Source organism: Impatiens glandulifera, chromosome 3 (genome assembly GCF_907164915.1).
Source record: "Impatiens glandulifera chromosome 3, dImpGla2.1, whole genome shotgun sequence".
Lineage (NCBI taxonomy): Eukaryota > Viridiplantae > Streptophyta > Magnoliopsida > Ericales > Balsaminaceae > Impatiens > Impatiens glandulifera.
The window spans coordinates 12,124,785-12,138,666 of NC_061864.1; the positions used below are offsets into that span (position 1 = coordinate 12,124,785).

At 31.9% G+C, this 13,882-nt stretch overlaps 3 protein-coding genes and 1 non-coding gene across 4 annotated transcripts; 2 read left to right on the forward strand and 2 right to left on the reverse strand.

The window, feature by feature from the left end:
• The first annotated feature begins 6 nt into the window (after positions 1-6).
• TRNAR-UCG lies at positions 7-80 on the forward strand. Its single transcript has one exon. It is a non-coding gene; the product is annotated as a tRNA-Arg (tRNA).
• A 571-nt stretch (positions 81-651) lies between these two features.
• On the reverse strand, positions 652-2,129 carry LOC124929343 (N-terminal acetyltransferase B complex catalytic subunit NAA20). Its single transcript, XM_047469681.1, has 6 exons — positions 1,959-2,129; positions 1,760-1,850; positions 1,427-1,559; positions 1,229-1,298; positions 1,068-1,128; positions 652-952 (listed from the first exon to the last, which is right to left on the reverse strand). The coding sequence occupies exons 1-6, from the start codon at positions 2,034-2,036 to the stop codon at positions 861-863; spliced, it is 525 nt and encodes a 174-aa protein (XP_047325637.1). The 5' UTR covers positions 2,037-2,129; the 3' UTR covers positions 652-860.
• An 82-nt stretch (positions 2,130-2,211) lies between these two features.
• On the forward strand, positions 2,212-3,866 carry LOC124929342 (pre-mRNA-splicing factor 18). Its single transcript, XM_047469680.1, has 2 exons — positions 2,212-3,121; positions 3,216-3,866. The coding sequence occupies exons 1-2, from the start codon at positions 2,264-2,266 to the stop codon at positions 3,633-3,635; spliced, it is 1,278 nt and encodes a 425-aa protein (XP_047325636.1). The 5' UTR covers positions 2,212-2,263; the 3' UTR covers positions 3,636-3,866.
• A 403-nt stretch (positions 3,867-4,269) lies between these two features.
• On the reverse strand, positions 4,270-4,949 carry LOC124932941 (NKAP family protein-like). Its single transcript, XM_047473655.1, is given in 2 exon segments — positions 4,270-4,602; positions 4,605-4,949. Coding segments are annotated over 2 exon segments (483 nt in total). The 5' UTR covers positions 4,813-4,949; the 3' UTR covers positions 4,270-4,327.
• Between the last annotated feature and the right edge of the window lie 8,933 nt (positions 4,950-13,882).

Below are 13,882 nucleotides of genomic sequence, written 5' to 3' on the forward strand. Positions count from 1 at the left end.
CAACTTGACCGCATAGCGCAGTGGATTAGCGCGTCTGACTTCGGATCAGAAGGTCGTGGGTTCGACTCCCACTGTGGTCGATATTTTTTATTTTTATTTTCACTTTAAATTTTTTTTTTTTTTTTTTTTTTTTTTTTTTTTTTTTTTAAGAACGCTGGGTTCCGCAGCTCCTATGGAGTGCGACTAATCCCCGCGGGTTAAGTACATAGCCCGCAAACATACTTAACCAATTAACCAAGCGCAGTACTTGCCGCCTGACGGGCTCGAACCCAGGACCTCATGGAGGCCTAGGGGATATCCACCTCTTGTTGCCACTAAGCTAGAAGAGAGGATCACTTTAAATTTTATAGTCAGCATAATATGGAAATGAATGAAACAGTAACAAGTTTGGTTTTGAAAGCAATATTACAATGTGGAACTCTAAAATCTATCATCAAGAAACGTGACACATATTAGTTTGTCTGAAATAATATGTTCAGCTTAAAGCATTTATCAGCATGATTAAAACCTGTCATCAAGAGAGACATGACACATAATAATTTGCTAGTTTGTCTGAAATAATATGTTGAGTCTTATTTTCATATGATTAGGGTTATTATACTTTACTAGGAACTAGAAATAACATCATACAATAAATGTCTCACTTTTTTAAAAGTAAATTGTGATAATGTAATAAGAAAGTAAATAGGTGTTGTAGTTGGAATTCCACTGAATCAATTAACTCTACAGATAAAGGTCAAATATAATAGTGTTATTTCTAAACAAACAAATGTAAACCTTTAAGTAACATTGCAGCAAATTCAAGTGCCCGACATTAGAAGAACTATATCTCCGTCTTCCATTTCAGTAGCAGAATTCTTTCAGTCGTACTCCAATTCATCAGGAGTAACGGGCCTTTTGAGAGGGATAACAGATTTCTTTTCAACATCCCGGGACAATGCTTTTCTCATATCTGGTGTTGGCATGAAAACAACATGCAAAATCGAACTGATCAATATAAAGAAAGCTTACTGAACTTTTTAGTTTATTTATGTATGTATGTAATATGTATAGAAGAACACTCTCACCTAACCCGTCTTCCTCTCCAGAATAATACCGAAGCACCCTTCTATAGATTATATAATCAAGCTGAGAAGACAAAATTAAAGGATCATAATTCAAAATTCCTGTAAAAAATAGAGAGAGTCTAAAATGAAGATGAATTTTGATACAGAAGAAACAGTTTTACCTTCTCGTACATCTTTATGGCTGGCATATTTGATGCCCGCACAAAAAGGTCAACAAAGAAAGCCTTGTCTCTGCGAAAAGAGGGCAAAAAAGTTCATCCATCTTATTAAATGGTAGCTAGCAGCCACTTCAAACAAGAATTTCAATATACAATTAACTACAACAGAGCCATAGTTCAAGTATCATGTGTGTGATTTACATTTTATCACTTATGTCTTCGAGTATGTTCATTAGCTTTTTCGCTAACTGCTGTCTGCGATATTCAGGAGCCACAGTCACTGCAGTTACATGGCCATGCCAATTCTCTCCCTGCCCTTCAACCTTTCCCATTACTACACAAATAAACAAGGATAGATGGATTCAACAGAAAATTAGAGGCCACATTAAGTTCCAAAGAACACTCATTTCTACAGTTCAGGTTCAACCCATATAAATTGAAAAAGCATAAAAGTCAATTAACTTCAAAGTCACTCGAAATTAGAGTTGATTCTTCTTTATTGGAAAAAATAATAATGGAAGAAGAAAAACGTACTGTAACCCATGATTCGATTTCCAGGAGCCTCAGCGACATGGAAATAGTCAGGCCATCTCGCTAGATACGTCATATAGAAAGACATATTGAACTGCAATCAAACACATGAAACCGATTGATAATCTGACAAAATTTCGTCGCCATCTTCAAACCTGGTAATGATAAACCAAAAGAAAAACGGATGGATGAGAAATTTCACCGTTTCAGTGAGGTGGTCAAGATTCACGGATGTGAATCGAAGGAGATCATTGCAGCAAAATCTCCGAATCGTCGTCATCTCTCTCTCTTTCTCACTCCACGCCTTGCAAATTGCGATTCAGTGCTAAACCCTAAATTGGAGCCAAACAGCCTGTATTCTATAATTTTAGACCGGCGGGCCGCTATTCTATAATTTTAGACCGGTGGGCCGCTATTCCGGTTCGGGTTGAGCGTAAATATAAGGGTTCTCTCTTCTGCTAATGCGATAGGGAAGAAAGAGAATTGAAAGAGCTTGGCAAATCGACCATGGATATCCTGAAACAAGAGATGATGAAGAAGAGAAAGAGCTTGGCCGAAGACGTCGGTGGAAGGAAGATATTCAAGCGCTCCGAAATCGAACAGAAACGGATCCAGAAGATTCGAGAGGAAGAGAAGCGTGAGATGGAAGCCAAATCCCTTAAGCAGCAACAGCAGCGGCAACAGACCGACCAACGCAACGGATTTTCTTCTGACTCTTCTTCAAACCCTAATTCCAAGATCGAAACCTCCAATTCGAAGCCCGATTCTGTGATGAGCGCTTCCTCTTCCAAAACCCTAGCCGACGAACAAAAAATTGACGATCTTAACCTTCCGAGGCAAGACGTAATACGCCGCCTGCGGTTGCTGAAACTTCCGATAACGCTCTTTGGAGAAGATGATGACGCGAGGCTCGATCGGCTCAAGTATGTGTTGAAAAACGGTCTTTTTGAGATTGATGACAGCGACATGACGGAGGGTCAGACTAATGACTTCCTTCGAGATATTGTTGAGTTGAAGAACCGACAGAAATCTGGAATTTCAACTGATAGGAAGAGGAAGGCAACAAAGGAGGATAGATCCGAGGACAAGGAAATGGACGGTGGCGATGGGAACTTGAGTGGAGATGCTGGTTCCTCAGGTGCTGATCACGACCAGGATTTGAAGCGAATGAAGACGAATTTTGAGGAATTATGTGACCTAGACAAAATCCTCGTCTTCTTCAAGAGGCTATTGAATGAGTGGAAGCAGGAGCTTGATGAGATGGGCGAGACAGAGAAGAGGACAGCCAAAGGGAAATCGATTGTTGCCACATTCAAGCAGTGTGCTAGGTATTTGCATCCCCTGTTCAAATTCTGCAGGAAGAAGGTAAATAAATTTCCTATATTCAGTTTTAAGTTGATATTCACTCACTCACTCACTCAATGATCTTGATACTACTGACTGACTGATTGACTGACAGATTCTTCCAGAAGATATTCGTCGGGCATTGATAGTGGTGGTAAAATGCTGCATGAAAAGAGATTACCTGGCTGCAATGGATCAATACATAAAAATGGCGATTGGAAATGCACCTTGGCCAATTGGAGTGACTATGGTTGGTATTCACGAACGTTCAGCCCGCGAGAAGATTTACACAAATAGTGTTGCCCATATCATGAACGATGAAACAACTCGTAAGTACCTGCAATCTGTTAAGAGATTGATGACTTTCTGCCAGAGGAAGTATCCTGCACTTCCATCGAAAGCAGTTGAGTTCAATAGCTTAGCAAATGGTAGTGACTTGCAATCCTTGTTAGCAGAAGAGACAGCTCGTGAATCTGGCTATCATGGTCATGGTTCAGAGGAAATGCTTAGACTGATGCCTGCCCCAAAAGGATGACCCTACAGGAGAGGTACCATTTCTTTCCAACATTATAGTAGAAGAAGAACAAACACTATGCTTCTTGTCTCTTCAGTGATAAATTCTAAGAGTGGCAAATGCAAACTACACCTTAACTTCTTTTATGTTGTTGTGGATGTTACATTGCTGACAGCTTTTCAGTTGTGTAATTGTAACATTAAGACTAGTTATTCAACACCATCTATCTGTCATTTTTATTTTTGTCAAACATATCATGATTTAGCTTATTTTTGAAATGTGAGGAAGATGATTGATTAATTGTTGAAGAATGAAGAATAACTGCCCTTTCCCCGGAAATCCTTAGAATAGTTTAAGCACAACATCGATACACACAATCCCCCATTGCTCTGAATGAATATCAAAAAAAGGATCTAAGCCCTAGGTATGGAACTCTAACCAGATAAAGAAAGAAGCCTTAAAAATGGTTCTTACATGTTGATACAATTGGTCAGAGTTTATTGGTTATTCACGAGAATTATCAATAGTAGGCAAATCAAGTTTTGTTCTGAGTTTATTGGAAGATATGTAGAGGATTAAGAAACCAATTGTAATTAGTTCAGTCTCAGCAGTACAGACAACTCTCAAAATGAATACAAATGAGTATCTCTACTGAACAACAAAAGCATATTTTTATTTTAAATTTTGTTTATGAATACCAAAATGCATGATTGCTAAGTATCCCCACCACCAAAAGGGTCGTGAGAGGAACCAGTGTCCTGCCCAATGTGACGATCCACCAGCCTCTTTAAGTCCACCATAACCTTCTGCTCTCGATTTGATTTCTCCTCGTAATTGAACATGGCCAGAGCACGTTTATCTTCTGCATTGTAAACCTGGTTTTCCTTCTTGATACGAATGACATTCATCCTTTGGTGCTGGCTATCACTCATCACATAACCAAGCGTCTCAAATTTCTGAATATCCTTTGCAAAGAACCACTTATCCTTTGCTTTCCCTGTTGAACATATTGTGCAATGGCATCACCTTCACCAGGCCGAAGTGCTCCTCTGTAGCTTATATGTCCTTCAGCCCTAGGTAGAGGCTGAGGCCCCACCGGAGCTTCATCTTCCAGAGTAGATTTTTTTCGGGATTCCATCATTTCCTTAAATTTTAATAGTTCTTGGTTCATCTCACTGTTGATTTCATCATGCATCATGCACTAGAGATTTGTCTTCCTTTGTCTCATCATTTTCAGATTTCTTTGTATTAATGAGACCTTTTGAAGATTCACTAGCATCAGATTCATCACTTTCATTTCCACTACTAGACCTTCTCTTTTTACTTCTTCTGCCCTTTCTCTGCTTGCAACTTTTGCAACTTCTTCTGCTTGTAGTCGTCTTCCTCCTTCTTCTTCTATCGTCACTTGACTTGTCTGAATCACTATTAGTATCTGATTCTCTGTTTCTACGGGAATCATCTGATTCAGATAGAGAAATATAGGACTCTGAATCAGATTCACTACCTGATGAGTTATTATCCTTCTTCTTCTTGCCCTCCCTCTGGGAGGGCTAGGCGTACAATTCCATATTTGTCATGAACATCTTCCTCAATTTTTGGCCTTTCATTCTCCGGAATTCTTTAAACCTCAAACCCTTTAATTCCTCGTCCGATTCCTCCTCGTTCGTCCTTAGCGATATTCTTGATCAAGATACGGCGTATCACGATTTCTACAAGTACTATTATAACCTAATTCTCTATTTGATCTTAGGAGTTCTTGCCCAAGACTTCTTCCAGAGTAATCGAGTGAATCACGACGATAACGGCGGCGGTTAAGAGAGTCGTCATTCTTGGCATCTGTCCCTCGGACATCAATCCCGTTTCCGACCATGACTGGAGCTGCGTCGACGTTTACAGGAGGGGTCCCGTGAAGTGTCAGATTCATTCGAATAACGGCGATTTGATCTCCTCATCGCGATAGTCTCGGTCGCAAACAGCCCAAACAATGGACTCTGAGAAATTTGCCTTCAATATTCAGTAAGATATTCAAATTGTAGATCAATTATTTTTAAAACTTTGAGAAAATATTAAAATGTACCTTCAAATTTGAAATCTTTAAACTTATCCAAGACTTCTTCCAGAGTAATCGAGTGAATCACGACGATAACGGTGGCGGTTAGGAGAGTCGCATTCTTAGCATATCTGTCCATCGGACTTCGATCCCGTTTTCGACCATGACTGGAGCTGCGGCGACGTTTACAGGAGGGGTCCCGTGAAGTTTTGAATCATACGGCGATTTGATCTCCCCATCGCGATAGTCTCGGTTGCAAACAACCCAAACAATGGACTCTGATAAATTTGCCTTCAAAATTCAGCAAGATATTCAAATTGTAGATCAATTAGTAACTTTGGGAAAATATTAAAATGTACCTTCAAATTTGAAATCTTTAAACTTACCCAAGACTTCTTCCAAAGTAATAGAGTGACTCACGATGATAACGGTGGCAGTTAGGAGAGTTGTCATTCTTGGCATATCTGTCCCTCGGACTTCGATCCCGTTTCCGACCATGACTGAAGCTGCGGCGACGTTTACAGTAGGGGTCCCGTGAAGTGTCAGATTGATTCGAATAACGGCGATTTGATCTCCCCATCGCGATAGTCTCGGTCGCAAACAGTCCAAACAATGGACTCTGAGAAATTTGCCTTCAAAATTCAGTAAGATATTCAAATTGTAGATCAATTACTTACTTTTAAAACTTTGGGAAAATATTAAAATGTACCTTCAAATTTGAAATCTTTAAACTTACCCAAGACTTCTTCCAGATTAATCAAGTGAATCACGACGATAACGGCGGCGGTTAGGAGAGTTGCCTTCTTGGCATATCTGTCCCTCAGACTTCGATCCCGTTTCCGACCATGACTGGAGCTGTTGCGACGTTTACAGGAGGGGTCCCGTGAAGTGTCAGATTGATTCGAATAACGGCGATTTGATCTCCCCATCGCGATAGTCTCGGTCGCAAACAACCCACACAATGGACTCTGATAAATTTGCCTTCAAAATTCAGCTTTTAAAACTTTAGAAAAATATTAAAATGCATCTTCAAATTTGAAATTTTTAAATTTACTTTAAAATTTTTAATTTGTCCAAAAGTAACAAAATTAACAGCTAGGTTAATTATTGTTACGTCTTGACACATCAATTTTAATTTTCTTCGCTTTTTTTTTCATATTCAATCGTGTGAACAGGTAAAATTTTCTTAATTTTTTTTCATATTCAATCTTGTAAACAGGTCCATGAGTTGATTTTTATGTTGATAAAATAAAATTAATAAATGAATGGCCCTATATGTGATAATATTTAATTTGTAATTTTTTTTTTTTTTTTTTTTTGAGAAATGAAACTTAGAATATATATATAAGAGAAGATACACTTTACAAAAAATATATATATATATATTTAAAAACAAAAATGATGTAGAATGTTTGATATTGGGTTATTTAAGATTTTATATGTTTATTTTTTTTACGTTGTTAAGTGAAAAAATGAAATTATTTAGGTTTAAATTAGTTAAATTACTTTAATATTTTAGTATTTAAATTTTATAAATAAAAAATTATATTTTAATTGATAAATTAATTGACTGAAATATTAAAAATAAATATATAATATATAAATATATGATATATGAATTTTTGATAAAATTACCTAAAACAAATTTAATGAGTGGTGATTAAAGTATATATATATATAATTTATTTTAAATATTTATATATTATTTTTTCAATACAAATTTAATATTATATAGAAATATATATATATATATATATATATATATATTTACATTTAAAAAGGTGAGAACGCATTTTAAAAGATATTGAAGTTTCTTGAATTTTATGTGTAAATATTTTTATATTTAAGGAGGTGACACGTAAATTCGTAATTATTTTGTCAGAACAATTTATGCGTTTTTAATAAAAATTTTATAAATAAATATTGAAAATCTAAATTTAAAATTTTAAAAAATTATACACAAAAATATAAGTTAAGTTATAAACAACGAACTTTCTATTTATGAAAATTTATGTGCTTAATAAATTTAATTTTTACAATTATAGTGGCCGAATTAAATATTTTTTATTGGAAAAAACTCACTTAAACGTATCACGACATAACGGTGGCGGTTAGGAGAGTCGTCATTCTTGGCATATCTGTCCTTCAGACTTCGATCATGTTTCCGACCATGACTGGAGCTGCGGTGACGTTTACAGGAGGGGTCACGTGAAGTGTCAAATTATTCGAATAACGGCGATTTGATCTCCCCATCGCGATAGTCTCGGTCGCAAACAACCCAAACAATGGGACTCTTAATCATTTGCATTCAAAATTCAGCAAGATATTCAAATTGTATATCAATTCCTTACTTTTTAAACTTTGAGAAAATATTAAAATGTATCTTCAAATTTGAAATTTTTAAATTTACCATAAAACTTTTTAATTTGTCCAAAAGTAACAAAATTAACTAACTAGGTTAATTATTGCTATGTCTTGACACATAAATTTTAATTTTCTTAAGTTTTTTTATTCATAATCAATCGTGTGTGTGATGAGGTCCATGAGTTGATTTTTATGTTGATAAAATAAAATTAATAAATGAATGGATAAACCATTTATTACTTTTATACCATATATGTGATAATATTTAATTTGGATTTTTTTTGTGTGTGAGAAATGAAACTTAGAATATATATAAGAGAAGATACTCTTTACAAAAAAATATATATATATATTTAAAAACAAAAATTATGTAGAATGTTTGATGTTGGGTTATTTAAGATTTTATATGTTTATTTTTTTTTTAACGTTGTTAAGTGAAAAAATAAAATTATTTAGGTTTAAATTAGTTAAATTACTTTAATATTTTAGTATTTAAATTTTATAAATAAAAAATTATATTTAATTGATAAATTAATTGACTGATATATTAAAAATAAATATATAATATATAATATATAATATATGATATATGAATTTTTGATAAAATTACCTAAAACAAGTTTAATGAGTATATATATATATATATATATATATATATATATATATATATATATATATATATATATATATATATATATATATATATATATATATATATATATATATATATATATATATATATATATATATATATAAATAATTTATTTTAAATATTTATATATTATTTTTTTAATATAAATTTAATATTATATATATATATATATATATATATTTACATTTAAAAAGGTGAGAACGCATTTTAAAAGATATTGAAGTTTCTTGAATTTTATGTGTAAATATTTTTATATTTAAGGAGGTGACATTCGTAATTATTTTGTCAGAATAATTTATGTGTTTTTAATAAAAAAAAATTATAAATAATATTGAAAATCTAAATTTAAAATTTTAAAAAAAAAATATACACAAAAATATAAGTTAAGTTATAAACAACAAACTTTCTATTTATGAAAATTTATGTGCTTAATAAATTTAATTTTTACAATTATAGTGGTCGAATTAAATATTTTTTATTGGAAAAAAACTCACTTAAACGTATCACGACGATAACGGTGGCGGTTAGGAGAGTCGACATTCTTGGCATATCTGTCCTTCGGACTTCGATCCCGTTTTCGACCATGACTGGAGCTGCGGTGACGTTTACAGGAGGGGTCCCGTGAAGTATCAGATTGATTCAAATAACGGCGATTTAATATCCCATCGCGATAGTCTCGGTCGCAAACAACTCTAACAATATGACTCTTAGAAATTTGCATTCAAAATTCAGCAAGATATTCAAATTGTATATCAATTCCTTACTTTTAAAACTTTGAGAAAATATTAAAATGTATCTTCAAATTTGAAATTTTTAAATTTATCCTAAAACTTTTTAATTTGTCCAAAAGTAACAAAATTAACTAACTAGGTTAATTATTGTTATATCTTGACACATAAATTTTAATTTTCTTAAGTTTTTTTTCATAATCGTGATCATGTCCATGAGTTGATTTTTATGTTGATAAAATAAAATTAATAAATGAATGGATAAACCATTTATTACTTTTATACCCTATATGTGATATTATTTAATTTTGATTTTTTTTCTGTGAGAAATGAAACTTAAATATATAAGAGAAGATACACTTTACAAAAAAATATATATATATTTAAAAACAAAAATTACATAGAATGTTTGATGTTGGGTTATTTATGATTTTATATGTTTTTTTTTAACGTTGTTAAGTGAAAAAATGAAATTTTTAAGGTTTAACTTAGTTAAATTACTTTAATATTTTAGTATTTAAATTTTATAAATAAAAAATTATATTTTAATTGATAAGTTAATTGACCGAAATATTAAAAATAAATATATAATATATAGTATATATGATATATGATTTTTTTGTTAAAATTACCTAATATGAAACAAGTTTAATGAGTAATGATTAAAGTATATATATATATATAAATAATTTATTTTAAATATTTATATATTATTTTTCAATAAAAATTTAATATTATATAGAAATATATATATTTATATATATATATATATATATATATATATATATATATATATATATATATATTTACATTTCAAAAGGTGAGAACGCATTTTAAAAGATATTGAAATTTCTTGAATTTTATGTGTAAATATTTTTATATTTAAGGAGTTGACACGTAAATTCGTAATTATTTTGTCAGAACAATTTATGCGTTTTTAATAAAAAAAATTATAAATAAATATTGAAAATCTAAATTCAAAATTTTAAAAAAAATATACACAAAAATATAAGTTAAGTTATAAACAACAAACTTTCTATTTATGAAAATTTATGTGCTTAATAAATTTAAGTTTTACAATTATAGTGGCCGAATTAAATATTTTTTATTGGAAAAAAACTCACTTAAACGTATCACGACGATAACGGTGGTGGTTAGGAGAGTCGTCATTCTTGGCATATCTGTCCTTCGGACTTCGATCCCGTTTCCGACCATGACTGGAGCTGCGGTGACGTTTACAGGAGGGGTCCCGTGAAGTGTCAGATTGATTCGAATAACGGCGATTTGATCTCCCCATCGCGATAGTCTCGGTCGCAAACAACCCAAACAATGGACTCTGATAAATTTGCTGATATTTAAATTGTAGATCAATTAGTTACTTTTAAAACTTTGGGAAAATATTAAAATGTACCTTCAAATTTCAAATCTTTAAATTTACCCAAGACTTCTTCCAGAGTAATCGAGTGAATCACGATGATAACGGTGGCAGTTAGGAGTGTCGTCATTCTTGGCATATCTGTCCCTCGGACTTTGATCCCGTTTCCGACCATGACTGGAGCTGCGGAGACGTTTACAAGTGGGGTCCCGTGAAGTGTCGGATTGTTTCAAATAACAGCGATTTGGTCTCCCCATCTCGATAGTCTCTATCGCAAACAACCCAAACAATGGACTCTGAGAAATTTGCCTTCAAAATTCAGCAAGATATTCAAATTGTAGATCAATTACTTACTTGTAAAACTTTGGGAAAATATTAAAATGTACCTTCAAATTTAAAATATTTAAACTTACCCAAGACTTTTTTTAAGAGTAATCGAGTGAATCACGACGATAACGGCAACGGTTAGGAGAGTTGCCTTCTTGGCATATCTGTCCCTCGGACTTCGATCCCGTTTCCGACCATGACTAGAGCTGCGACGACGTTTACAGGAGGGGTCCCGTGAAGTGTCAGATTGATTCGAATAACGGCGATTTGATCTCCCCATCGCGATAGTCTCGGTCGCAAACAACCCAAACAATGGGACTCTTAGAAATTTGCATTCAAAATTCAGCAAGATATTCAATTACTTACTTTTAAAACTTTGAGAAAATATTAAAACGTACCTTCATATTTGAAATTTTTAAACTTACCCTAAAACTTTTTAATTTGTCCAAAAGTAACAAAATTAACTAACTAGGTTAATTATTGTTATGTCTTGACACATAAATTTTAATTTTCTTTAAGTTTTTTTTCATAATCAATCGTGTAGGTCCATGAGTTGATTTTTATGTTGATAAAATAAAATTAATAAATGAATGGATAAACCATTTATTACTTTTATACCATATGTCCTTGTTCGGATTCAGATTTTTTTTAAATTATAGAGGGAGAAAAAATAATGATTGGTGATGATTTTGAGGAGGTGATGATTTTTTTGGTAAAAAAACTTAAAGGGTATTGATATATATGAATAAAATAAAAATTAATAATTTAAAATAGAGTATATTTTAGTATTTTGGTTAATGAATTAAGTGATGTGATTGTTGAGAATTGATTGATTGGAAAATTGATTTGAGTTGAGTTTTTTTTAAAAACCCAAAAGAAAACAAGCTATATATGTGATAATATTTAATTTGGATTTATTTTTTTTTTGTGATAAATGAAACTTAGAATATATATAAGAGAAGATACACTTTACAAAAATATATATATACATATATATTTTTAAAAAAAAAATTATGTAGAATGTTTGATGTTGGGTTATTTAAGATTTTATATGTTTGTTTTTTTTGAACGTTGTTGAGTGAAAAAATGAAATTATTTAGGTTTAAATTAGTTAAATTACTATAATATTTTAGTATTTAAATTTTATAAAAAAAGTTATATTTTAATTAATAAATTAATTGACTGAAATATTAAAAATAAATATATAATATATGATATATAAATTTTTGATAAAATTACCTAATGAAGCAAGTTTAATGAGTAATGATTAAAGTATATATATATATATATATATATATATATATATATATATATAAAATTTATTTTAAATATTTATATATTATTTTTTCAATAAAAATTTAATATTATATAGAAAAATATATATATATTTACATTTGAAAAAGTGAGAACGCATTCTAAAAGATACTGAAGTTCAAATCTTCTATTTTATATATAAATATTTTTATATTTAAGGAGGTGACACATAGATTCGTAATTATTTTATCAGAACAATTTATGCGTTTTTTAATAAAAAAAATTATAAATAAATATTGAAAATCTAAATTCAAAATTAAAAAAAAAATCGACACAAAAATATAAGTTAAGTTATAAACAACAAACTTTCTATTTATGAAAATTTATGTTCTTAATAAATTTAATTTTTACAATTATAGTGGCCGAATTAGATATTTTTATTGGAAAAAAACTCACTTAAACGTATCACGACGATAACAATGGCGATTAGGAGAGTCGCCATTCTTGGCATATCTGTTCCTCGGACTTTGATCCCGTTTCCGACCATGACTGAGTTGCGGCGACATTTACAGGATGGGTCCCGTGAAGTGCCGGATTGATTCGAATAACGACGATTTGATCTCCCCATCGCGATAGTCTCGGTCGCAAACAACCCAAACAATGGACTTTGATAAATTTGCCTTCAAAATTCAGTAAGATATTCAAATTGTAAATCAATTAGTTACTTTTAAAACTTTGGGAAAATATTAAAATGTACCTTCAAATTTGAAATCTTTAAACTTACCCAAGACTTCTTCCAGAGTAATCGAGTGAATCACGATAATAACGGTGACGGTTAGGAGAGTCGTCATTCTTGGCATATCTGTCCCTCGTACTTTGATCCCGTTTCCGACCATGACTGGAGCTGCGACGACGTTTACAGGAGGGGTCCCGTGAAATGTCAGATTGATTCGAATAACGGCGATTTGATCTCCCCATCGCGATAGTCTCGGTCGCAAACATCCCAAACAATGGACTCTGAGAAATTTGCCTTCAAAATTCAGCAAGATATTCAAATTGTAGATCAATTACTTGCTTTTAAAACTTTGGGAAAATATTAATATGTACCTTAAAATTTGAAATCTTTAAACTTAATTAAGACTTCTTCCAGAGTAATCGAGTGAATCACGACGATAACAACGATAGTTAGGAGAGTTGCCTTCTTGGCATATCTGTCCCTCGGACTTCGATTCCGTTTCCGACCATGACTGGATCTGCGACGACGTTTACAGGAGGGGTCCTATGAAGTGTCAGATTGATTCGAATAACCGCGATTTGATCTCCCCATGCAAACAACCCAAACAATGGGACTCTTAGAAATTTGCATTCAAAATTCAGCAAGATATTCAAATTGTATATCAATTTCTTACTTTTAAAACTTTGAGAAAATATTAAAATTTACCTTCAAATTTGAAATTTTTAAACTTACCCTAAAACTTTTTAATTTGTCCAAAAGTAAAAAAATTAACTAACTAGGTT

Bases quoted from the DNA above. Each gene is read 5' to 3' on its own strand.
- LOC124929343 (XM_047469681.1), bottom strand. From the start codon at position 2,036: ATGACGACGATTCGGAGATTTTGCTGCAATGATCTCCTTCGATTCACA. The intron at 1,560-1,759 runs GTACGTTTTTCT...TTATTTGTGTAG, and splicing joins AAATCGAATCATGGGTTACA to TAATGGGAAAGGTTGAAGGG. The intron at 1,129-1,228 runs GTAAAACTGTTT...TTGTCTTCTCAG, and splicing joins CCATAAAGATGTACGAGAAG to CTTGATTATATAATCTATAG.
- LOC124929342 (XM_047469680.1), top strand. From the start codon at position 2,264: ATGGATATCCTGAAACAAGAGATGATGAAGAAGAGAAAGAGCTTGGCC. The intron at 3,122-3,215 runs GTAAATAAATTT...ATTGACTGACAG, and splicing joins TCAAATTCTGCAGGAAGAAG to ATTCTTCCAGAAGATATTCG.